The sequence below is a fragment of the Macaca fascicularis genome, chromosome Y (assembly GCF_037993035.2).
Source record: "Macaca fascicularis isolate 582-1 chromosome Y, T2T-MFA8v1.1".
Classification (NCBI taxonomy): Eukaryota; Metazoa; Chordata; class Mammalia; order Primates; family Cercopithecidae; genus Macaca; species Macaca fascicularis.
Genome location: NC_132903.1, coordinates 1,920,924 through 1,946,929, shown reverse-complemented (window position 1 = coordinate 1,946,929; position 26,006 = coordinate 1,920,924). Strand labels below are relative to the sequence as shown.

At 46.0% G+C, this 26,006-nt stretch overlaps 1 protein-coding gene across 9 annotated transcripts in view; it reads left to right on the top strand.

Moving 5' to 3' along the window:
• The window catches only part of LOC102121273 (polyprenol dehydrogenase), a 389,469-nt gene that overhangs the window by 119,073 nt on the left and 244,390 nt on the right, over positions 1–26,006 (top strand). For 6 of the 9 annotated variants that reach the window (XR_010584122.2, XM_074030409.1, XM_074030411.1 and 3 more), the window contains exons 2-3: positions 311–418; positions 17,395–17,463. Coding sequence is in view for 8 of the 9 variants with exons in the window: in XM_074030409.1 (XP_073886510.1) it covers positions 311–418; positions 17,395–17,463 (177 nt within the window). In the remaining variant the exon portion in view is untranslated. Of the gene's footprint in view, positions 1–310; positions 419–12,282; positions 12,404–17,394; positions 17,464–26,006 lie in introns of all 9 variants that reach the window. The other 3 variants (XM_074030407.1, XM_074030410.1, XM_074030408.1) reach the window with 2 other exon arrangements.

Genomic DNA, 26,006 nt, shown 5'->3' with positions numbered 1-26,006 from the left:
CTCTGAAAGGGTATCCATGCCGCAGGCCTTTCTGCCAGTCACATGGACGGCATATTCCAGCGCCTGCCAGGGACTCGTGGGGGATGACGGGATTTATCAGGGGGTTTTTCATTGCACTGTCATTACGCGAGACTAATCCACTTTAATACATCCATGCCTCCTGAGCCTGTGGGAATTCAAGAGGAACAGAAGCAGAAGGAATGGAACCATCCCTCCCTTTGGCATCCTGCGTCTCTGGAGGCTTAATTCTCACAAATATGTGCTCTGCTTTTAAATCTTAGTTTGATGATTTTCTCTTCCTCTTTTTCAGGTTTCCCCCGACAACCTGACCGTGTGGCTATCGTGACGGGAGGGACAGATGGCATCGGCTATTCGACGGCGAAGCATCTGGCGAGACTCGGCATGCATGTTATCATAGGTGATGACTTTGACAGTTACTTGTGTTTTTTGTTTTTTGGGTTTTGTTGTTGTTGCTGTTTTTGTTTTTGAGGCAGGGTCTCAGTCTGTCAGCCCACGCTGGACTGCAGTGCTGCGATCTCGGCTCACTGCAACCTCCACCTCCTGGGTTCAAGCAATTCTCCCACCTCAGCCTCCCGAGTACCTGGGTTTACAGACAGGCACCGCCACGCCCGGCTCATTGTTGTATTTTTAGTAGAGATGGTGTTTCAGTACACTGGCCAGGCTGGTCTTGAACCCCTCAGCTCAAGCCAGCCACCTGCCTTGGCCTCCCAGAGTGCTAGGATTACCGGTGTGAGCCACCATGCCTGGCAGTTAGTTGTATTTTATACCTAACGTGAGCTACTTAGTTGTTCATTTAGACATGTATGCAAATGTTGATTTGCATATAGAAAATTCAGTCAGATCCACAAAACTCATAAAGGTGATATTCAAAACCTGGAAAACACAGGAAATTGTTGTACTCTTTTGGAAATAGATATATGTGCTGCTTCCATATCGATCCTGTGTTTTTTTTCACATGGTTTCCTGGAAGGAAATAACCATATATCTTTATTACTTTACTAGGGCTGCTATAACAAAGTATCTGAAGGAGACTGGAGGTTAATAAAAAGCCAAAATTTAGTTTTCACAATTCTGGAGGCTGGATGTTTAATATCACAATGAGGGCAGGGCTGGTTCCTCCTGTGGCCTCTCTCCTGGGCTTGGAGACACCGTGTTCTCCCCGTGTCCTCACAGGGTCGTTTCTCTGTGTGTTTTCATCTCCTCTTCTCCTGAGATGTCTTAGTTTATTTCAGGCTGCTATCACAGAATTACCATAGAATGGGCGGCTTATATACAACAGACATTGATTCTCCCACAGTCCTGGAGGCTGGAAGTCTGAGATCCAGGTGTGGGCAGGGCTGGTTCCTCCCAAGGCCTCTCTCCTGGGCTTGTAGGCGCCGTCTTCTCTCTGTGTCCTCACAGGGTCATCCCTCTGTGTGTGTCTGTGTCCTCATATGCTCTTCTTATAAGGACACCAGTTCGATGAGATCAGGGCCCACTCTAGTGACCTCATTTTACCTTAATCACCACTTTAAAGACCTTATTTCCAAACACAGTCACATTCTGAGGTCCTGGGGTTTAGGACTTCAATTTCTGAATTTTGTTCAAACACAACCTCCTGACAGAATCTGAACAATTTTGTGGGATACTTGTTTTTTCTGCATCCATGCCCTGTAGACACTCGATGTTTGATTTCTGCTCTTCTTTTTGAAAATCTCTCTAAAAGCTTATCATGAGCTCTGACTCCTCTTTAGGTGGGACCTCTTCAGGTCTCCCTTCAACTGGGAACATGAGGACAGTTGGAATTAACCCATTCTACTATTGTCAGTGAAGGAGGGGGAGAGGGGGAGGGGGTGGGTGAAGGAGAAGGAGGGGGGAGGAGAGGGGGCGGGGGAGGGGGAAGGAGAGGGAGTGGGGGAGGGAGGAGAAGGGTGGGGGGAAGGAGAGGGAGTGGGGGAAGAAAAGGGGGCAGGGGAGGGAGAAGGAGGGGGGTGGGGGAAGAATAGGTGGTGGGGGAGGGAGAAGGAGAGGGGACGGGGAGGGGGTGGGGGAAGAAGAGGGAGCAGGGGAGGGGGAAGGAGAGGGGGTGGGGGAAGAAGAGGGAGCAGGGGAGGGGGAAGGAGAGGGGGTGGGGGAGGGGGAAGGAGAGGGGGTGGGGGGGAGGAGAGGGGGTGGGAGAAGAAAAGGAGGTGGGGGAGGGGGAAGGAGAGGGGGTGTGGGAAGAATAGGTGGTGGGGGAGGGAGAAGGAGAGGGGATGGGGAGGGGATGGGGGAGGGGGAGGGAGCATCAATTGCATACCTGGGGAAGTTTAAATCAGCTAGCTTAAATGATGTGTGGAGATGAGCTTGGAAAAATAAAAACCTTAATGCGTATGATGCTCACTGTTGACCCCACCTGAATTTTAATTAATTATTTTCAGACAGGATCCTGTTCTGTCAGCCCAGGCTGCAGTGCAGTGATGTAATCATGGCTCACTGCAACCTCAAACTCCTGGCCTCAGGCAATCCTCCTGACTCAGCCTCACGAGTCGCTGGTACTACAGGCACGCACCACCATGCCAAACTCTATTTATTTATTTATTTATTCATTCATTTATTTATTTATTTATTTTTGAGACAGAGTCTTGCTCCGTCACCCAGGGTGGAATGCAGCGACACAATCTCGGCTCACAGCATCCTCTGCCTCCCGGGTTCCAGCGACTCCCATGCCCCAGCCTCCCGAGTAGCTGGGATTACAGGTGCCCACCACCATGCCCGGCTAATTTTTGTATTTTTAGTAGAGATGGGGTTTCGCTTTGTTGGCCAGGCTGGTCTCACACTCCTGACCTCAGGTGATCTGCCCGCCTCAGCCTCCCAAAGTGCTGGGATTACAGGCATGAGCCACTGTGTCTGGCCCCGGCTTATTTAAAAAAAATTATTTTGGCGGCTGGGCGCCGAGATTGCACCACTGTACTCCAGCCTGGGTGACAGAGTGAGACGCGGTCTCAAAAAAATAAACAAATTGTTCTGGAGGTACAGGCTCTTGCCATGTTGCCCAAGCTGGTCTTGGAACTCCTGGGTTGAGGCAATCCTCCCACCTTGGTCTCCCAAAGTGCTGGGATTACAAGTGTGAGCCACTATGCCTGGGCACCCTTTGCTTTTAATGAAAGACTGTTATATGATGTCTGCTTTTATAAACATCATACTGTAGGTCTGGTTTTAGATATGCAGGATCATATTCACTTAAGACTTTCCAGGCCGGGCATAATGGCCCACACCTGTAATCCCAGCACTTTGGGAGGCCGAGGCAGGTGGATCACGAGGTCAGGAGATCGAGACCATGCTGGCCAACATGGTGAAACCCTGTCTCTACTAAAAATATAAAAAGTAGCTGGGCATGATGGTGCATGCCTGTAATCCCAGCTACTTTAGTAGAAACCCTGTCTCTACTAAAAATATAAAAAGTAGCTGGGCATAATGGTGCGCGCCTGTAATCCCAGCTACTTGGGAGGTTGAGGCAGGAGCATCTCTTGAGCCAGGGAGCCGGAGGTTGCAGTGAGCCGAGATCACGCCACTGCACTGCAGCCTGGGCGACAGAGTGAGACTCTGTCTCAAAAAAAAAGACTTTCCAAACCCAATGCCCATTATTGACTGACTTCTTCCTTTCTGCCATTCTTTCTCCTTCTTTCCCTTGTTGTCATTTATGGAAAGATGGTCATGGATCATAAACAATGCTTAGGGCTGGAGATTTCAACATGAATTCGTCTCAGTTCTTCCTTATCTTGGAGGAGCTCTGTCCAGGACAGAGATTTTTCTGGGCCTTGAACACCTTTGCAGAAGCCAAAAAGGCTCAAGCGTAAGAGCATGAGTCTGATCTGGTGACCAGGGGCTCAGTACGGAGCCTTTCCGGGCCTTGAACCTCTGGATGTCTGTTGATGCCTCATTGTACAGGCTAAAAGTCATCACATTACGAATCAATGAAGTTGACATGCATGTAAAAGGTATAAGGAAAAACTGAGCTCTCCACATCATCGTATGCACAAAATCTATCCGATAGAAACTGTGATATCCTCATGCATTTAAATAGCTGCTCTGGTTCTGAGCCTCGTGTGTTTCAATAGCTGCTCTGGTTCTGAGCCTCGATGGCCATCCACTTGGCTTTGAGTTGGCTCTATCCAAAAATCTCCGTGGCAGTTTCTGCTGGTGCAAATGCACGGCTGCTGCCCACACCTCTGTGTTTTCTCATCTTCATTTGCAAAAGAAGAAAATGCCAACCTTGCTGACGCTAACCTCCTGAATTTCATGCGGGAATCCCCAGGAGTCCTTGACTCAGAGGGGGAAACCCCACGTTCAGCCCATCTGGCCTTCTGTTTGTTCTCCCTGGAGATGCGTGGTTCATGTCAGCGCACATGGCTCCTTGCTCTGTCCTTCACTTAAGTTTGAGCCTTTTTGGCTTTTGCAAAACATGAGTGCACAACTTAAAATTTTTCTGTGTCATGGCTCTTCTCAACTTTCACATTTTTGAGACAGGGTCTCACTCCGTCACCCAGGCTGCAGTGCAATGGCATGATCTCAGCGCACTACAACCTCTGCCTCCTGGGCTCAAGCGATCCTCCCACCTCAGCCTCCCAAGTAGCTGGGACCACAGGTGTGCACCACCAGGCCTGGCTAATTTTTTGTAGTTTTAGTAGAGACGGAGTCTCACCAGGTTGCTCGGACTTGTCTCGAACACCTGAGCTGAAGCAATCTGCCTGCTTGGGCCTCCCAAAGTGCTGGGATTACAGGTGTGAGCCACTGTGCCCGGACACTTTTAAAATAATTTTGTACAGGCAGTTCCCTTCCTCATACAACCATCTTTCTCTCATGGGCTTCAGGGTTTGTAAAATAGTATACAGACGTGTGTACTGTTTCACATGATGAAGCTTAGTTTTATTAGATAATGATAACATCTTGTTTGGCTATATCATAATGAGGTAATTGAGTAGAAGGTAATGAAATCTTGTTGGATTAATGATTTGTTGGGCTTTGGGAGCAGGTGAGCACTTTTTGGTCTATTTCAGTCTCTTTCTTTCCATCAAGCCGTTCTTTTACTCAAAGTTGTATCTAACTCCCACTTGAGCATTTTTTCACCCATTCTTTTTTTTTTTTTCCTTCGAGATGGAGTCTCGCTCTGTTGCCCAGGCTGGAGTTCAGTGGCACAATCTCAGCTCCCTTCAACCTCAACCTCCCGGGTTCAAGCGATTCTCTTGCCTCAGCCTCCCAAGTAGCTGGGACTACAGGAGTGCGCCACCACACCCAGCTAATTTTTGTATTTTTAGTAGAGATGGAGTTTCACCATGATGGCCAAGATGGTCTCAATCTCTTGACCTCGTGATCCGCCCGTCTCAGCCTCCTAAAGTGCTGGGATTACAGGCGTGAGCCACTGCACCTGGCCCCATTCTCTTTATTTTATTTTATTATTTTATTTTTATTATTATGTTTTTGAGATGGAGTTTCACTCTTATTGCCCAGGCTGGAGTGCAGTGGCACGATCTCAGCTTACCACAACCTCCCAGGTTGAAGCCATTCTCCTACCTCAGCCTCCTAAGTAACTGGGACTACAGGTGTGTGCCACCACGGCAAGCTAATTTTTGTATTTTTAGTAGAGAGGGGGTTTCACCATATTGGTCAGGATGGTCTTGATTTCTTGACCTCATAATTTGCCTGCCTCGGCCTCCCAAAGTGCTGGGATTACAGGCATGAGCCACTGCACCCGGCCCCATTCTCATAATAGACTGGGAGAAGTTAAAAGTTTATGACAATTTCTTGAAATTGTCAAGTTCATCCATGTCCATAACTCTCCTGTCTTGGTGTGTTTGGGCTGCTGTAACACAATACTGCAGACCGAGGGGCTTGCAAACCAGAGAAACTTATTGTCCTATAGTTCTCAAGGCTGGAAGTCCTAAGACCAGGGGGTCAGCATGGTCAGATTCTGGTGTAGTCTGTCTTCTAGGTTGTGGATGGCCACTTTCTCCTGTGTCCTCACGTGGCGGAAACTGGATGGGGTCTCTTTTATAAGGGTACTAATTCCATTCATGGTGCTCCACTCTCATGACCTAATCATCCCACAAGGCTCTGCCTCCCAACAGAGTCACCAGGGATGTTAGAGTTTCAACGTAGGAACTTCGGACGGATACAAACATTCAGTTTATTGCACCCCCTCTAGATGCAAAAGGATTGGGTTTAGATGAGGAGACCCTGTGAGAGAGGGTGCCCATCTGAGAGAATATTTCTAGAAGTTCTTATGAACTTGAGCACTTTCATGATCTGTTTACATCTCCCTGGGACCTGAGGAAATCAGAGACAAGACGTAGGACAGGAGGGGTTCTGAGATTTAGCGTGGAGACTGTGAGATGGTGATGGATTCCAACCCTTGGTTTTGACCATCCATGCTAGGTGGATATCTGCTCTGTCATTAACGACATGACAAACTTTGCAGGACTTTCCGTGTCTCAGACTTCTGCCAATATTTGAGATGACTGGGTCAAAATGATGCTGATTTTTCGAACAGGGAGAGCAATAGGTATTCTCTGAAGGTTGGCTGGATGTGGGCCTAGTGGCTTCAATGATGGTGGAGTAGGGTGAAGAGAGACCCTCAAGATTGAACAAAGATGGGAGGACTTACATCCAATACTGGTTATATTTGACCTTGTGTCTCCTCCAGTGCAATGATCTTTTCGTCTTCTTAATTCTTAATTAAGCTAGGCAATGTTTAATTATTAGTTTAATTCTTCATTAAACTAGGAAGGGAAGAAAACACCCCATTTCTTTGTGCTTTTTTGCCTCATCGTGGTGGTTGAGGTCATGAGGAGGTCTAGTTGGGCAGGTCATGAGGAAGTCTATTGTATGAGGTTGTGATGATGTCTCATTGAGTTACATCATGATGAGGTGCAGTTTGGTTCGGTCATGATGAGATCTAGTTGGGCAGGTCATGAGGAAGTCTAGTTGTATGAGGTTGTGATGATGTCTGGTTGAGTTAGATCATGGTGAGGTACAGTTTGGTTTGGTCATGACGAGATCTAGTTGGGCAGGTCATGATGAAGTCTAGTTGTATTAGGTTGTGATGATGTCTGGTTGAGTTAGATCATGGTGAGGTACAGTTTGGTTCGGTCGTGATGAGGTCTAGTTGGGCAGGTCATGAGGAAGTCTAGTTGTATGAGGTTGTGATGATGTCTGGTTGAGTTACATCATGATGAGGTGCAGTTTGGTTTGGTCTTGATGAGATCTAGTTGGGCAGGTCATGAGGAAGTCTAGTTGTATGAGGTTGTGATGATGTCTGGTTGAGTTAGATCATGGTGAGGTACAGTTTGGTTTGGTCATGACGAGATCTAGTTGGGCAGGTCATGAGGAAGTCTAGTTGTATGAGGTTGTGATGATGTCTGGTTGAGTTACATCATGATGAGGTGCAGTTTGGTTTGGTCATGATGAGGTCTAGTTGGGCAGGTCATGATGAAGTCTAGTTGTATGAGGTTGTGATGATGTCTGGTTGAGTTAGATCATGGTGAGGTACAGTTTGGTTTGGTCATGACGAGATCTAGTTGGGCAGGTCATGATGAAGTCTAGTTGTATTAGATCATGATAATGTCTCCTTTGGTTATGTCATGATGAAGTAGTTGAATAGGATGTAATGAAGTCTTGTTTGATTAGATCATGATGACTGGTTGAGTTAGGTCATTATGAGGAATGGTTTGATTAGGTCTTAATGAAGTCTAATTCCATAAGAGCATGATGAGATGTAATTGGATTAGACATGATGATATGTGACTTATTTAGGTCATGATGAAATCTAGTTGGGCTAAGTCACTCTGAGATCTAATTGGGTAGGTCGTGATGAGGTCTAGTTGAGTTAGGTCCTGACGACATGTAGTTGGGTTAGGTCACATTGAGGCCTAGTTGTCACATTGATGAAATCTTGTTGGATTAGATTAGGATGACTGGTTGAGTTAGATCATTATGAGGTGTGATTTAATTAGGTCTTAATGAAGTCTACTTCAGTAATAGCATGATGAGATCTAGCTGGATCAGATCATGATGATGTGTGGTTTGGCTAGGTCATGATGAAGTCTAGTTGGGTTAAGAACCAATGAGTTCTAGTTGGGTTAGGTCACATTGATGTCTAGTTGGGTAAGTCATGATGAGGTCTAATTGGGTTAGAGCATGATGAGATCTAGTTGGGAAGGTCATGATGAGGCCTAATGGATAGATCATGATGAGGTCTAGTTGGGTTAGGTCATGATAAGGTCTAGTTGGGTTATGTCATCATGAGGTAGTTGAATACAACACAATAAAGTCTTGTTGGATTAGATCATGATGACAGGTTGAGTTAGATCATGATGATATGTGGTTTGGTTAGGTCACAGTGAGGTCTAGTTGACTGAGGACTTTGTAGGAACAAAGCAATGAAGACATGTGAGCAAGCTTCTGGTGCATGTGCATGGGAGTCTCAAGTGTTACCACTTCATTTAGATGATGTTTACTGAGCATCAGGAGCAGTGTATGTCAGCACCAATGTGCCTTTTTTCTGGAGATAAACAGAAAGTAAACACCACATCTGCACCCTACCTGTCTCCTTTCCCACAGAGCTCCTGATGTCAGTGTTTAATTTTCACTGTGAGTTACAGTTTTGACCCTTCAAGTCAATCCAATCAATTATTCAGTCTTATCTCCCCTGTGTGACTTTGAGGATAATTGGATTTATTCTGAGAGAGGCATTTTTTCATTTTGTAAGACAGTTTGATTCAAAGTCAATTAATGAAAAAAATCATTGAACACAATGAATTTTATATTAAATACAGAATAAGAGATGAGCATATTTAACTTCAAATTTTTAATTAAAATTTATTAATATTTAAAGAATAATCAACTACTTGTAAAATAATTCAGATTATAACCTGGGTCCAACTGAAGCACATTAATATGATGAGGCACATATATCAGCTGTTCAAATTCCCATCTGTCCACAAGATCTTAGTTTCATTGTTTCAAAATATTGTTTTGGTGGGGGATCATTTTTTTTCATAATGCTTAATGGAATGCCATCTAAGATGCAGGTGGGGTTGGTAAACTTTTTCTGTAAAGAGACCGGTAATAAATGTGTTCATATGTTTCTCTCATAACTATGAGCTCTGCCCTAGTAGTGAGTAACCACCCATAGGTAATATTTAAAACAACAGGAAAGTCTGTGTTCCAGTAAAACTTTTTTGTACAATATCTAGCTGCAGACCAGGTTTAGCCACAGATTGGTGACTCTGGTTTGGGCTCAAAATCTTTTTGTTTCTGTTTTGAAATTATACTGCTTTTTTCCAATATAAGAAATCTCTTGTACAGTCCTCAGGAAGGGTAGATAGTGATGAGGTCTAATTATGTTATAATGAAGTTTAGTTGGGTTATGATGAAGTCTAGTTGGGTTGGTCCTGATGAGATCTAGTCGCATTAGGTCCTGATGAGATCTAGTTGGGTAAGGTTCTGATGAGGTCCAGTTGGTTGGTCATGATGAGATCTAGTTAGGCTATAATGAGGTCCAGTTGGGTTGGTCATGAGGAGATCTAATTGTATTAGGTCATGATGAGATCTAGTTGGGTTAGGTTATGATGAGGTCTAGTTGGGTTGGTCATGATGAGATCTGGTTGGGTTAGGTTATGATGAGATCTAGTTGGTTGGTCATCATGAGATCTAGTTAGGTTATGATGAGGTCTAGTTGGGTTGGTCGTGATGAGATCTAGTTGTATTTGGTCATGATGAGGTCTAGTTGGGTGAGATTATGATGAGGTTTATTTAGTTGGGTTAGGTCATGATGAGGTCTAGTTGGGTTAGGGTATGAGGAGATTTAATTGAGTTAGGTTATGATGAGGTATAGTTGGGCTGGTCTTTATGAAATCTATTGTATTAGGTCATGATGAGATCTAATTGAATTATGTTACGATGATATCTAGTTGGTTGGTCATGATGAGATCTAGTTGTATTAGGTCATGATGTGATGTAGCTGGGGTAGGTTATGATGAGGTCTAGTTGGGTTTGTCATGATGAGAACTAGTTGTACTAGGTCATGATGAGTAGTAGTTGGTTTAGGTTATGATGAGATCTAGTTGGTTGGTCATGTTGAGATCTAGTTAGGTTATGATGAGGTCTAGTTGGGTTTGTCATGATGAGAACTAGTTGTACTAGGTCATGATGAGTAGTAGTTGGTTTAGGTTATGATGAGATCTAGTTGGTTGGTCATGTTGAGATCTAGTTAGGTTATGATGAGGTCTAGATGGGTTGCTCATAATGAAATCTAGTTGTATTAGGTCATGATGAGATCCAGTTGTGGTAGGATATGGTGCGGTCTAGTGCATTGGTCATGATGAAATCTAGTTGTATTAGGTTATGATGAGATCTAGTTGGATTAAGTTATAATGGGATCTGTTTGGTTGGTCATGATGTGCTCTAGTTAGGTCATGATGAGTTCTAGTTGGGTAGGTCATGATAAGATCTAGTTGTCTCATGTCATGATGAGGTCTAGTTGGGTTAGGTTATGATGAAGTCCAATTTGGTTCGGTCATGATGAGGTCTAGTGGGATTGGTCATTATGAGAATTAGTTGTATTAGGTCATAATGAAGTCTAGTTGGGCTAGGCTATGATGCGATCTGGTAGGTTGTTCATGATGAGATCTACTTGTATTAGGTCATGATGAGATCTAGGCGGGTTAGGTTATGATGAGATCTAGTTCATTGTCATAATGAGATGTAGCTTGTTTATGATGAGGTCTAGTTGTGTTGCTCATGGTGGGATCTAGTTGTATTAGGTCATGATAAGATCTAGTTGGGTTAGGTTATGATGAGGTCTAGTTGGGTTGGTCATGATGTAATCTTGTTGGATTATATTATGATAAGATCTAGTTCGTTGGTCATGATGAGATATAATTAGGTCATGACAAGGTCTAGTTGGGTTGGTCTTGATGAGATCTAGTTGTATTAGGTCATGATGAGGTCTAGTTTGGTTAGGTTATGATGAAGTCTAGTTTGGTTAGGTCATGATAGATTCTACTTGGGTTAGGGTATGAGGAGATTTACTTGGATTAGGTTGTGATGAGGTCTATTTGGGTTGGTCATGATGAGATTTTGTTAGGTCATGATGAGGACTAGTTTTGTTGGCCTTGATGAGATGTAGTTGTATTAGGTCATAATGAAGTCTTGTGGGGTTAGGTTATGATGTAGTTAAGCTGGGTTCAGTTATGATGAAGTATAGTTGGGTTGGTCATTATGAGAGTTAGTTAGGTCATGAGGAGGTAGTTGGGTTGGTCATGATGAAATCTAGTCACAGTCAGTCATGATTAGATCTTGTTGGGCTGGTTTATAATGAGATTTAGCTGTGTCAGGTCATGATGAGGTCTAGTTGGGTTGGTAATGATGTGATCTCGTTGTATTAGGTCATGATGAGGTCTAGTTTGGTTAAGTTATGAGGTCTAGTGTGGTTGGTCATGATGAGATTCAGTTAAGTTTTGATGAGGTCTGTTTGGTATAGTCATAAAGATATATATTTGTATTAGGTCATGTTGAGGTCTATTTGGGCTAGGTTATAATGAGATTTAGTTGGCTTAGGTCATGATGAGGTCTAGTTGGGTTAAGGTATAATCAGATCTATTTGGGTTAGGGTATGATGAGGTGTATTTTGGCCGGTCCTAATGAGATTTAGTTGGGTTAGAGTATGATGAGGTGCGGTTGTGTTGGTCATCATGAAATCTAGTTTTGTAGGTCACAGGAAGTCTAGCTGGGTTAGGTTATCTAAATTGCAACTGTCTTTTAAAAGTGACTTTGTGCCACATATACTTTGTGTTGTCCATGAATAGTACCTGTGACACATGTAAAATATTTAAACTTGTATTTCATTATCTATTTACTTATTTTAATTGACAAAAACAAGTGACATATTTTTATGGTGTACAAAGTGTGGTTTCGATATATGTTTCCATCTGGAATGGCCAATTCAAGCTAATTCGCATATCCATTACCTTACGTGTTTCTTTTTGTGTGTTTTTGGAAACACGGAAAATCTACTCTCTTTGCAATTTTCAAATATGAATTATAGTCACTGTGACTAATTATAGTCAAGTTCAAGACTATAAGTCACTAATTTAGTCACCTTTAGTACAATAGATCTCTTGAACTTATACCTTCCGTCAAACTGACCTTTGGTGTCATTTGACCAAAATGTCACCAACCCACCCCCCTAGCACCTGGTAATCACCATAATACTTTTTCTTTTCTTTCTTTCTTTTTTTTGAGATGGAGTCTCACTCTGTCGCCAGGCTGGAGTGCAGTCACGTGATCTCGGCTCACTGCAACCTCTGCCTCTCAGGTTCAAGCAATTCTCCTGCCTCAGCCTCCCGAGTAGCTGGGACTACAGGTGCACACCACCACACTTGGCTAATTTTTGCACTTTTAGTGGAGACGGGGTTTTACCACGTTGGCCAGGATGGTCTCGATCTCTTGACCTCGTGATCCACCCGCCTTGGCCTCCCAAAGTGCTGGGATTACAGCCGTGAGCCACTGTGCCCGGCCAGTAATCACCATAATACTTTTTCTTGTGAGTTCGACTTCTGGAGCCTCTACATATGGGTGAGATCATGTGGGATTTGGCTTTCTGCAGCTTATTTTACTTAATGTGATGTACTCCTGGTTGATCCATATTGTATCACAGGACAGGTTCCCCTTCTTAAAAGGCTGAATGGTATTCCATGGTGTAGAATCCCACGTTTTCTTTGTCCACATATCCTTAGGTGGACACTTAGGTTGGTTTCATAGCTTGGCTCTTGTGAGTCAGGCTGCAGTGAACATGGGACTGTAGATATCACCATAAGGTGCTCATTTCATTTCCTTTGGATCTATACGGAGGAGTGAGATTGCTAGATCATATGGTAGGTTTATTTGTTTATTTATTTGAGATGCAGTTTCGCTCTTGTTGCCCAGGCTGGAGTGCCATTTCGTGACCTCGGCTCACCACAACATCCGCCTCCCAGGTTCAGGCAATTCTCCTGCCTCAGCCTCCTGAATAGCTGGGATGACAGGCACATACCACCCAGCCCAGCTAATTTGTATTTTTAGTAGACACGGGGTTTCACCATATTGGTCAGGCTGATCTCAACCTCCCAACCTCAGGTTATCCACCTGCCTTGGCCTCCCAAAGTGCTGGAATTACAGGTGTGAGCCACCGCACCCATCTGCAATGAATACGGAGTCTAGATGTCTCTGCAAAGTGCTAATTTCATTTCCTTTGGATCTATACGGAGGAGTGAGGTTGCTAGATCCTATGGTAGGTGTATTGATCATTTTTTGAGGAACTCTCAAAAAAAAAAAAAAAATAAGGCCACCCCTTTAGACACACCTTAAAATCCAACCTCTCTGGTCGAAGATACTTAAAAAAAATGACGACGACATCCAACTGTAGTCTCCTGTCCAATGCACATTCACTTCCTAAGACATGAAAGAAACCACGCCGGGTGTGGTGGCTCATGCCTGTCATCCCAGCACTGTGGGAGGCCAAGGCGAATGGGTCACCTGAGGTCAGGAGTTCAAGACCAGCCTGGCCAACAGAGTGAAACCCCATCTCCACTGTTTTCCGTAATGACGGTACCAATTTCCATTGCACATAGAACATGTAATGCCTTCCCTCCCCAGACCCCTAAATACGAGGGATGGAGCAGAAGGCAGATGCACTGTGTTGGGGACTTGTGTGTGGTGTTTCTCTGCACATGCAGCAGTTGCTCAGTAAATGCAGGAACTACTCCAGCAAATGTCTCACATCCAGTTCCTTAAAGAAGCTCCCTCCAGATCTGAGGAGACAATTGCTGAAGGTGACGCTGGCCGAAGAAGATATCGCACATGCCACCCCACCTTCTCCATTCCTCCAATGTGCTGCCTCTGTCCTATGCCAGTGTTGACTGTGCTGCCATGGAAAATGCCCTGCCCATGAAGGTGGTCTTCCCAAATAATCGCTTCGCCTGGCTTTTTTTGATGCTCCCAGCTTTTTTCTGGCCACGTTGGTCTTTCATGGGAAGGTGGAGGCTTCCTTCTTACTTCGTCCCACCTTCCAGCATGTTTCCCTTTGATTTTCCTTTTTTTTTCTTTTTCAGATGGAGTCTAGCTCTGTTGCCCAGGCTGGAGTGCAGTGGCACGATCTCGTCTCACTGCAACCTCCGCCTCCTGGGTTCAAGCGATTCTTCTGCCTCAGCCTCCAGAGTACCTGGGATTATAGGCGCCTGCCACCATGTCTGGCTTTTTGTTTGTTTGTTTGTTTGTTTTGAGACAGAGTTGGGCTCTGTCACCAGAGTTGGGCTGGAGTGCAGTGGCCTGATCTCAGTTCACGGCAACCTCTGCTTCCCGGGTCCTGGTTCAAGTGATTCTCCTGCCTCAGCCTCCCTAGTAGCTGGGATTACAGGCATGCACCACCATGCCCAGCTAATTTTTATATTTTTAGTAGAGACCGGGTTTCACTATGTTGGCCAGGCTGGTCTTCTTTTTTTTTTTTTTTTTTTTTTTTTTGAGACGGAGTCTCGCTGTGTCGCCCAGGCTGGAGTGCAGTGGCCGGATCTCAGCTCACTGCTCTGCCTCCCGGGTTTTTACGCCATTCTCCTGCCTTAGCCTCCCGAGTAGCCGGGACTACAGGCGCCCGCCACCTCGCCCGGCTAGTTTTTTGTATTTTTTAGTAGAGACGGGGTTTCACCGTGTTAGCCAGGATGGTCTCGAACTCCTGACCTCGTGATCCGCCCGTCTCGGCCTCCCAAAGTGCTGGGATTACAGGCTTGAGCCACCGCGCCCGGCCCAGGCTGGTCTTCAACTCCTGACCTCGTGATCTGCTCACCTCAGCTTCCCAAATCCCAAAGTGCTGGGATTGCAGGTGTGAGCCACCGTGCCTGGCCGCACCCTTTGATCTTGCGATGACTGATACAGCAGAGCTGCCCAGCAGTGGATGACTACTTAGATTTTAAAAGTTCATGAGATTTCATAAATCAGCTCATGAATGTACAAGGCCCCAGTGTAAAGGTTACCTTGACTTTGAATTTTTTTATCCTTTCTTGTTTTGTTTTGTGTTGGATGCATAAGACATTTATAGATGGAATATAGCTTTCAGGCTATTTCTTTCTCTCCCTACCCTCGAAACCCACCTCCCTGAAATGCCTGCCGCCTCCTCAGCGCCAAAAGACTCCGAAAGCAAATATATGACGACAGTATATCATGTTCTATTTCTTTAAGGAAGTCAAAGGTGCAAATTACCTTAGCAGCTTCAGTCTTCTGATGTTTGAAACTTTGAATTCCTTCAAGGGAGTGCCAATTTAGATATTCCTTTTACTCTGCCCCGAAGGATGGGCTTCACGCTATTGATCTTAGCCGTCTCCCGCTGGAGCCAAACACATTTCCAACTTCAATTGTTTCACTGCCTCTCCTCTCTTAGATATTTTTTAACTCCTTGCTGAAAACACTTCTCATTGTTTTTTGAAAAGTGCATTCTGGTAGTTAATTTGGGAGCCCGTGGCCTTAATCCAGAAGAAAGAATACCGAATACAATGGTAGGATATCAAACCGCATGGTGTCTTACTTGTGTTGGAGTGTGTAAATTCAACACACTATGTTGACTCAGCATGCAGGAATGCCAGAGAGAGCGATTGTTTGGTCATGTATTTTCACGCAGAGCCGGGGATGGTGCTGTACTTCGGAATACCTCACTGGCTCGGGCTGGGTGCAGGTAGGATGGAGATAGACTGGCCCCACCCCCTTGGTACCTGCTCCTTGCAGGTCAGCTGTTTGAAGCTGGTGTCCTGATCCTCCCTTCCAGCTCTCCTGGCACCCAGGAGGTTCTTGTTCAAGCCTGTGCACTTCACCTGCTAGATCTCATCTCCCTTCTCTCAACACTTTTTCCATGACCCTCTCTGAAAGGGAGTTTTGGGCTTTGCTCACCTTGGAAAGCAGTTAACACCACACGTTGCCAACAGGTTAATGAAGGATGAGGCTGAAGGAGGAAGAATTTGCCAAGCTCCATTCCCCTCAAGAGCTGCCCCTTCAGAAACACCTTAAAATGCAACCTCCCTGGTCAAAGACATTTGAAAAAATGAGTATGAAAAGATCAGACTATAGTCTCCTGTTTAACACACGTTCACTTCCTAAGACATTAAAGAAACCAGGCCGGGTGTGGTGGCTCATGCCTGTCATCCCAGCACTGTGGAGGCCCAGGCGGGTGGATCACCTGAAGTCAGAAGTTCAAGACCAGCCTGGCCAACATGGTGAAACCCCGTCTGTACTAAAAATACAAAAATTAGCCAGCCATGGTGGCAGGTGCCTGTAATCTCATCTACTCGGGAGGCTGAGGCAGGAGAATTGCTTGAATCGGGGAGGTGGAGGTTGTGGTGAGCTGAGATCGCGCCACTGCACTCCAGCCTGGGCAACAGAGCAAGACTTTGTCTCCAAAAAAAAAAAAATAATAATACTAATAATAAACACCTAATTAATGTTCTTTCACCCCAGATTTCCTCGTCTTTATTTTAGCTGTAACATGCCTTGTAGGCAAAACACCTCTTTCCATCCTTCTAAAGGCATATTCCTGAAACCTCACTTGAAGAGTTTTACAGAGCTGCAGAGACAGGAATAAGAAATCCTGAGCGTGCAGCCAACTAACACGGGAACAGAAAACCAAACACCGCATCTTCTCCCTCATCAGTGGGAGCTGAAGAATGAGAACACATGGACACAGGGAGGGGAACATCACACACTGGGGCCTGTCAGGGGTTTGGAGGGCTAGGGCAGGGGGAGCATTAGGAGAAATACCTAATCTAGATGACGGGTTGATGGCTGCAGCAAACCACCATGGCACGTGTATGCCTATGTAAGCAACCTGCACTTTCCGCACATGTACCCCAGAACTTCAAGTACAATTAAAAATGAGAAACAGAAAGAAATCGTGAGCACGCAGTAGGAAGCGCGGTCTGTGATCACGTGCATTGCGCAGTCTGTGACTGCACACTGGGATGTTCCTAGCGTAAAAGCTCCTTTGAAAATTCCATTTCCATCCTGACATTTTAATGCACATTTTTATGCTTATGCTATTCTCCGCTCTCACGTGCAAATTACGCCAGCAGGTGCCCTGAGTCCCTGTCATTATTGAAAAGTAGAATGTGAAATGCATTCGTACTTTCTGCCGATGCAGGCTAAAGAAAATGGCTCTTAAATGCATGGCTTTAGTCTGCCAAAATGACTGTCAAGTTAAACGCTAGCAAAAAGGGAAGTCCATCAAAGGCACATTTCAAATTTGTGTTATACTTCTCTTAAAAACCTCTTTTTTTTGCAGTTAATAGTTTCTGGATGATCATCCAAGTCACTGTATCTTTTTTGTTTTTATCCTTTTAGCTGGAAATAATGACAGCAAAGCCAAACAAGTTGTAAGCAAAATAAAAGAAGAAACCTTGAACGACAAAGGTACTCCAGTGGCTTTTTTCCCCCCTTGGGACAGGTCGTTTGCGTGGTGCATGGCTGAGCTTCAGTCATGTGCCAAGTGGCATTTGGGAGCGATGCCTCTGCTTTTTGCAGTTTCTTTTGGGGATTTCTGGCCCCATCGTAGAGCAGGAAATGGTGAAGGCAAGGCGAAGATAGCATCGCTCAGCTCCGACACCTGCTGGGAAAGGCGTGCGGATGTGCTGGTAGCTTGCACTCTTAGTCAAATGTGGGTTCCCCGGGGATCAGGAGCCATTGTCCTTTCTTGTTGACCTCCAGGGCACATGCCAGGAGGTGCCTCTGCTGGTCGGGAGTTCTTGACTTAAGCTAAATTAGGCCAGGCGTGGTGACTCACGCCTGTAATCCCAGCACTTTGGGAGGCCAAGGCAGGTGGATCACCTGAGGTCAGGAGTTCGAGACCAGCCTGGCCAACATGGTGAAACCCCGTCTCTACTAAAAATGCAAAAATTAGCCAGGCATGGTGGCGTGCGCTTGTAATCCCAACTACTCGGGAGGCTGAGGCAGGAGAATCGCTTGAACCCAGGACTGCCTGGGAGACAGAGCAGCACTCTGTCTCAAAACAAAAAAGAAAGAAAAAAAGATAACTCAAACAGGAATGTGCTTGCCCTTAAGATTTTCGACCAGGTGCCAGACCAAATTCTGGTGTGCTCTTTCTGCCTGTTCACACTGAGCAAGGTGTGCACACAACTTTCTAATACCTTCCAGATTCTCAATGCTCTGTCCTTTTATTTGATTATTTTACTTTTCATTTGTGTACATGTAGGCAGCGCAAGTACAGTTTTTGTTACATGGATGAATGGCGTAGTGGTGAGGTCTGGGCTTTTAGTATAGCTCACCCCTGAATCATGTACATTGTACCTGAGAGGTAATTCTTCATCCGTTGCCCCTCTCCCACCTCCCGCCCTTCTGACTCTTCAATGTCTGTTATTCCACTGTCTGTCCATATAGACACATTATTTAGCTCCCACTTATAAGGAAGAATGCAAGAGGTCGGTCAGGGTGGTGGGAAAAATTGTAGAAAGATGTAAACCTTCTTGGAAGGCCGGAACATTTTACGAACACTTCAGAATAAGATTTGGCTGTAGGCAGCCAGATTCTCTTATCTGGTGCCTGAAAGCTTAGGTTAGATAACAAGGGGAATGTAAAGAAACTGATCTAGATAAGTTAGTTTACTTACACATCAGAACCTGGCCTTTAATCATCCACGCACAGAACTACTCTGTCCCTCTCTCCAGGTTAGGGGGACAACCATATGAATTGCCCACGAATGTGTTGACTCAAGGCCTTTGTCATTAAATCTCTACTAAATAAAGGCCCGCAGTGCCAGCTTGTCAAAGCCACGGCTGCTGATTCTTTTTTTTTGAGACGGAATCTCGCTCTATTGCCCAGGCTGGAGTGCAGTGGCGCCATCTCGGCTCACTGCAAGCTCCGCCTCCCGGGTTCACGCCATTCTCCTGCCTCAGCCTCTTCAGTAGCTGGGACTATAGGCGCCTGCCACTACGCCCGGCTAATTTTTTGTATTTTTAGTAGAAACGGGGTTTCACTGTGTTAGCCAGGATGGTCTCGATCTCCTGCCCTCATGATCCACCCACCTTGGCCTCCCAAAGTGCTGGGATTACAGGCGTGAGACACCGCACCCGGCAGCTGCTGACTCTTTACAACACCCTGCTCCGTGTCTGGGAGCGGCCCCATCCCCTAGCCCACTCTTTCACTGCAAACCTGTGTCTGAGTGCATTTGTTCATCCGTCCTTCGGCCAAAGTCTGTGCATCGGACCCAGGAAGTTGGACTCGACATAAGAACAATGGGATTTGACTTTCGGTTTCTGAGTGATTTCCCTTAGAGTAATGGCCTCCGGTTTCTGAGTGATTTCCCTTAGAGTAATGGCCTCCAGTTCCATCCATGTTGCTATAGGAGACAGGGTTTCCTCCTTTCTTATGGCTGCATAGTATTCCATCGGGCATAGGTATATATTGTCTGTATCCTTTTGTGTGTTGTTGGACGCCTAAATTGTTTCCATATCTTGGCTCCTGTGAATAGTGCTGCAATGCACGTATGAATGCAGGCGTTTCTTTGATACACCGATTGCATTTGCTTTGAGTCTATGCCTAGTAGTGGGATTGCTGAATGATGTGGTGCTTTTATCTTTAATGATCTGAGGAACTTCTGTACTGTTTTTCATAGTGGCTGTACTAATTCACGTTCCCACCAATGGTGTCAGAGGGCCCCCTTTTCTCTACACCCTCCCCAACACTTGTAATCAATGATAGAAATCATCATTCTGGCGGGTGCGGTGGCTCGCACCTGTCATCCCAGCACTTTTTGGGAGGCCAAGGCGGGTGGATCACCTGAGGTCAGGAGTTGGAGACCAGCCTGGCCAACATGGTGAAACCCTATCTCAACTGAAAATACAAAAATAAGCCAGGCGTGGTGGCGGGGGCCTGTAACCCCAGCTACTCAGGAGACTGAGGCAGGAGAATCACTTGCACCCAGGAGGCGGAGGTTGCAGTGAGCTGAGATCACACCATTGCAGTCCAGCCTGGGCGACAGAGCAAGACTCTATCTCAAAGAGAAAAAAAAAAAAAAAAAACATAAAAAAACAGAAACAAAACAGCCTTCTGACAATACCATGTTAGCTGGCGTGCGATGATAGCTCATGGTGATTTTGATTTGCATTTCCCTGATGGTTAGTGATGTTGAGTACCTTTTCTTTGTTTATTTTTTTGTTTGTTTGTTTTTGAGACGGAGTCTCACCCTGTCACCTAGGCTGGAGTGCAGTGGCGCGATCGCAGCTCACGGCAAACTCTGGCTCCCGGGTTCAAGCGATTCTTCTGCCTCAGCCTCCTGAGTAGCTGAGATTACAGGCGTGTGCCACCACGCCCGGCTAATTTTTGTATTTTTAATAGAGATGGGGTTTCACCATGTTGACCAGGCTGGTCTCGACCTCCTGACCTCAGGTGATACACGTGCCTCAGCCTCCCAAAGTGCTGGGATGACAGGCGTGAGCCACCAGGCCTGGCTGAGTACCTTTTGCTAAAAGCACCTTTTCATATACCTGTTGGCCATCCAAATGCTAAGTGCTTTTCTCAGCCGTGTTTATGTGTGGTACCTTACATTTTTTTAAAAAATGCATATCCCTTCCTTGGCTGTTTGAATTGAGATGGTTTTTTGAGAATTTCTCCAAGCAGAGACTGGGTGTAGTTTGATTCTTTGTTTGTTTGTTTGTTTTTTGACACAAGCTCTCACTCTGTCGCCCAGGCTGGAGTACAGTGGTGTTATTTCGGCTCACTGCAACCTCCGCCTCCCAGGCCCGAGTGATTCTCCTGCCTCAGCCTCCCCAGTAGCTGGGAATACAGGTGTGCAGCAGCACACCCGGCTAATTTCTGTAGAATCGCGGTTTCGCCTCGTTGCCCAGGTTCATCTTGAACTCCTGGTCTCAAGTGGTGCATTCACCTCGGCCTCCCAAAGTGCTGGGGTTACAGGCGTGAGCCACTGTGCCTGGCCTATTTTGATGATGATGATGAAGATGGTGATGATGATGATCGGAGACGGAGCCTCACTCTATCGTGCAGGCTGGAGTGCAGCGACGTGATCTCGGCTCACTGCAGCCTCTGCAGCCCGGGTTCAAGCGATTGTCCTGCCTCAGAGATTCTTCTGCCTCAGCCTCCCGAGTAGCTGGGATGATAGGTGCCCGCCACCACGCCCGGCTAATTTTTGTATTTTTAGTAGTGACGGGGTTTCACCATCTTGGCCAAGCTGGTCTGGAACTCCTGACCTCATGATCCACTCGCCTCAGCCTCCCGAAGTGCTGGCATGACCGGCGTGAGCCACCGCGCCCAGCCTTGATTCTTTTGAAAAGCCGCGAGAGTGAAAGGACCAGTACACAGAGCTGAGCCAGATCCCTGCCTGTGCTCATATCTCCTTTCTACCCAAAGCTTGGTGAAACACCTTGTTCCCTCTGCCAAGGACTGGGGTGTGTTGAAATTTGATAGCCAGCATGGCAGGATCCCTTTGATTTTCAGGAACACACCTGTCGGGGCTCCCCCTGAGACAGAGCCAAGCCCAATGTGCGATACCACAAACTGGCAGCAGCCTGGCCACATCTTTTCTCCTCATTCGGATGTGCCTTGAGACGAAAGGATTGGTTTCTGTGTAGTGGGATAATTAAGGAATTAGAGAGACCGAGGGGTTGAGGAGGAATTGCTTAATTATTTAGGTGTACCCACCCGGTCGGATGAACATTGAAAGGACTGTTTTGAACAAAGAGTTTGGATGTTTTTTAAGTATTTTGTGGGGCGGGGGGAGATCTGTGTAGGGGGAAGTATATCGTAGAAGTGAGAAACAAAGACGCTTATTTAATTGAGACATGGATCGTACTATTTTTTATTTTTTAAGGAATACTGTGTTTTCTGATTTCAGATTATTTGCCTAGTGACTTTGTAGCTGTACCGCTGGATAAGCAGTTCTTACAACGCTTGGGAAAGGGAGAGATGAGGCTTATTTAGCCACAGAAAAGCAGGCAGTTAACTTTTAAAGGACTTCAGCTCTTTCTCTTCCTCAGGGAGAAGTGGGTTTTCTCACATCCAGCTGAGTTTTTGCTTGTGTATTTTTTAATTTTTGTAAATTCCTGTTTCATCTGTGACAGTGGCTCCTATTCCCTGCCACCTTGGCCCTTCCTCATTTGCAGCAGTTTTTCAAAGAACTGGCATTTTCTAACACAGTGAATCCCAGAGTGCCTTCTCCGGACCTGTAACATCAGCATTTCCGGGGAGCAGACAAGAAATGCAAGTTCCCAGGGCCCCGCTGTGAATCGGGGCCTCTGGGGGTGGGGGTGGGGCCCTGCAATCTGCATTCTTATGAGGCCGTTAAAAGATTCCCAGGTGCCTTCAAGTGGTAGATTTGCTGCCATCCTAAAGGCATTCACCCATCAATCTGCAGCCCAAGGTGAAGTTTCTGGAAACTGGCAAGTGAGGCATTCTTTCCTCATGACGTTTTGCTTTTAATCTGAACGGCTAAAAACCTATATAAAGAATAGTTTCCAAAAATTCATGTATGTGATCCGCCTAACCAAAATGACAGCAGAGAGGCAATGATTTATAATCACCGACTTAATTTTATTCGATTCTGAAAATGTTTCAGATTTAGGCAACACACATTTTGACCAATAATTTTTTTTTTTTTGAGACAGAGTTTCACTCTTGTTGCCCAGGCTGGAGTGCAGTGGCACGATCTCGGCTCACGGCAACCTCCGCCTCCCAGGTTCAAGCGATTCTCCTGCCTCAGCCTCCCGAGTAGCTGGGATTACAGACACCCACCACTACACCCAGCTAATTTTTTGTATTTTTAGTAGAGATGGGGTTTCACTGTGTTAGCCAGGCTTGTCTCAAACTCTTGACCTCAGATAATCCACCCACCTCGGCCTCCCAAATTGCTGGGATTACAGGCGTGAGCCACTGCGTCCAACCGCAGTAACACATCGTTGCTGTTTTCTTGGAAAAGTTTGTGTAGAATATTCGATCATCCGTTCTTTAAAATGCAATGTTTTGTGGACAAGTAGCATGACTAACACATGATTTGTTCACACCATTAAAAATTTTTAGTTTATTTTTGGCATATCAATACCGATGGCCTTTAATTCAATCTTATAGAAAAGAAGAAAAGAATTGTTTGGGCTCTCTGTGGCTGTTTCAAAGGTTTGCAATCTTGTAAGAAGGTGGGAAGATGTGGTGTGCAGTGGAGATGGTTAATGGGCACAAAAATATACTTAGATAGAATGAGTAAGATCTCATATTTGATAGCACAAAAGGGTGACTCCAGTCAACAATACTTCATGGTCCATTTAAGAATAACTAAAAGTGGACGGACGTGGGGGCTCACCCCTGAATCCCAGCCCTTTGGGAGGCCGAGGCAGGTGGATCACTTGAGGTCAGGAGTTCGAGACCAGCCTGGCCAACATGGTGAAACCCCGTCTCTACTAAAAACACAAAAATTAGCTGGGTGTGGTGGTGCACACCTGTAATCCCAGCTACTTGGGAGGCTGAGGCAGGAGAATCACTTGAACCTGGAAGGTGGAGGTTGCCGTCAGCCGAGATCATGCCACTGCACTCTAGCCTGGGCAACAGAGCAAGACTCTGTCTCCAAAAAACAAACAAACAAAATGAATTAACGTTCTTTCACCCCGAATTTCCTAGTCTTTATTTTATCTGTAACATCCCTTGTAGGCAGGAACATGTCTTAGAACCTGGGAGGCAGAGGTTGCTGTGAGCTGAGATCATGCCACTGCACTCCAGCCTGGACTGCAGAGACTCCGTCCCCCCCCAAAAATAAAATAAAATAAAATAAAACATAACTAAAGGTGTAATTGGAATGTTTGTGACACAAACAAGTGACGAATGCTCGAGGGGGGATGGATACCTAATTTGATGTGAGTATTACACATTTCATACCTGTATCAAAATACCTTAATATGCCATAAATATATATACCTAGTATGTACCCAGGCAATTTTTTTTTTAAGAAAAAAGTTTAAAATCTGAACAGGTTTGGACATCCATCAGTGGTGGCCCTGGCATGTCCACTGCTGGGGGACTGTCCATCCTGGGTAGAGGATGCCGAGGCCCAGCTGGGAGGGGCCATTTCGGCTGTGGCCGTTGAGCCTTTATCTCGACTGAGTCTGTCTCCAGGCTTGGTTCTTGTCCCCACAACCGCCAGTTGTCCCACGAGGGACAGAGGGAGCTGATGTGCTGTTTCATTCTTGCTCTGCTGGGATACCTGCATTGGGAGATTTTTAAGCGAGTAAGCACACGTCCTGACTCCAGGAGCACAGACTGCTGTGGAGTGCCAGGCACGCAATTATTTCGACATGCTGGGCGCCTCTCTAGCCTGCTTTCCCCTCCTGCCTTCCCTGCTCTCAATTCTCTCTCCTTAGTTCTTGAGTGAATACTCTGGCCTGCGTACTTTGTTGTCCTTTCTGTCTTTGAAGTCGTGCTCCGCTGAGATCCCACGCTGGGCAGGGCATGGGCAGCCACGTCCCCACAGAAGGCCGGCTAATTGGGCTCTGGAATTGGAAATGCGCGATTGTGTTCAGGAATCTGGGCGAGATGGCTCGTTGCCCAAGCTAGGGATTTTCCAGGGAAACGCTTGAACTCCTTGTCATCATTTAGCCGTCGTGCCCACACCTTTGTGGTTCCTGGGTAATTACCTGCTGATGAAAGCTGTCTTACTTAGAACAAATAGTCTCGTTCACTTACCGAAACTCCTCCGAATACAAATAAATCAAACCCAGCAACTCAATGAAAGCCAACACAGAGAGGCACAGCCGTGTTCAAAGGAACCCAGATGGGGAGAGAGAACCACTGAAACAGTCTTAAAGGTGCCAAAGCAAGGTCCATTCCGCCGTGGTGCAGGCCATGGTGGGCTCCTCATCCTAAATCCGAACAGAGATCAGAGTACACACGTGCTGCGTGCTCTCTTTGGACGGTGCGCGGCGTCCTCATTTTCTATAACGATTGTGTAACTTTAATCACAAACAGCATCTTCTGATGCATTTAGCTTCCCAGCCAGATGTGATGGCTCTCACGCCTGTCATCCCAGCACTTTGGGAGGCCTAGGCAGGAAGATAGCTCGAGGTTAGGAGTTCAGGACCAGCCTCACCAACATGGTGAAACCCCATCTCTACTAAAAATACAAAAATTAGCCAGGTGTGGTGACGGGTGCCTGTCATCCCAGCTACTCAGGAAGCTGAGGCAGGAGAATGGCTTGAACCCGGGAGACGGAGGTTTACGGTGAGCCGAGATCCTGCCACTGCACTCCAGCCTGGGCGACAGAGCGAAACTTCATCTAAAAAAAAAAAAAAAGCTTCCCAAATATTATTCTGCCAGTACCTTGTGCTGTTTTCCTCGGAAAGAGGAACTAGCTGTTTGCTTCGTGTGCTTCTACCCAGTTATTAGGTCAAGTTTGTTTTCAGGAAAAGAAACCACGGGTCAATGCCTTCTGTGATTGATGGGTGTCAAGAAGGTCCATGGTGCATGCTGCCTTGGGAGGCACTTCTACCTTGGAAACAGATCTTTGTGAACCATTATTTTGGCCTATCCAATGACCTGTAAAGTACTCGAATTGATCATGAAAACAGAAGACTGTGAAATCAGGATGAAACTTGATAACAGATAATCCACGTAATGTAGTAGCTTGAAAACACGAGGGTCAGTGAAGCGTAGGATGAGTGCCTGTGGTCAGTCAGAAAGCGCTTTGTGACCTGTTCCGCGTGCAAGAGAAGAGTGTGTTGTTTTGGAAATGGCCGCCGTCCTCATCACCTGTGCCCGCTAAAGTCTGAGCTTTGTGAGGGCAGAGATGGATTGTACCTTCTGAGTCTCTGCTCCAGCGCCTGAAACACACTGGCTCCCAGGACAGTCTACCTCAGGGCCTGTTTTATAGGCTCACCTGTGACACATGACTGGGACGTGTGTTATTCATGATGACATACAGGAGTCTCTGTGTAGGCGTCTACTGG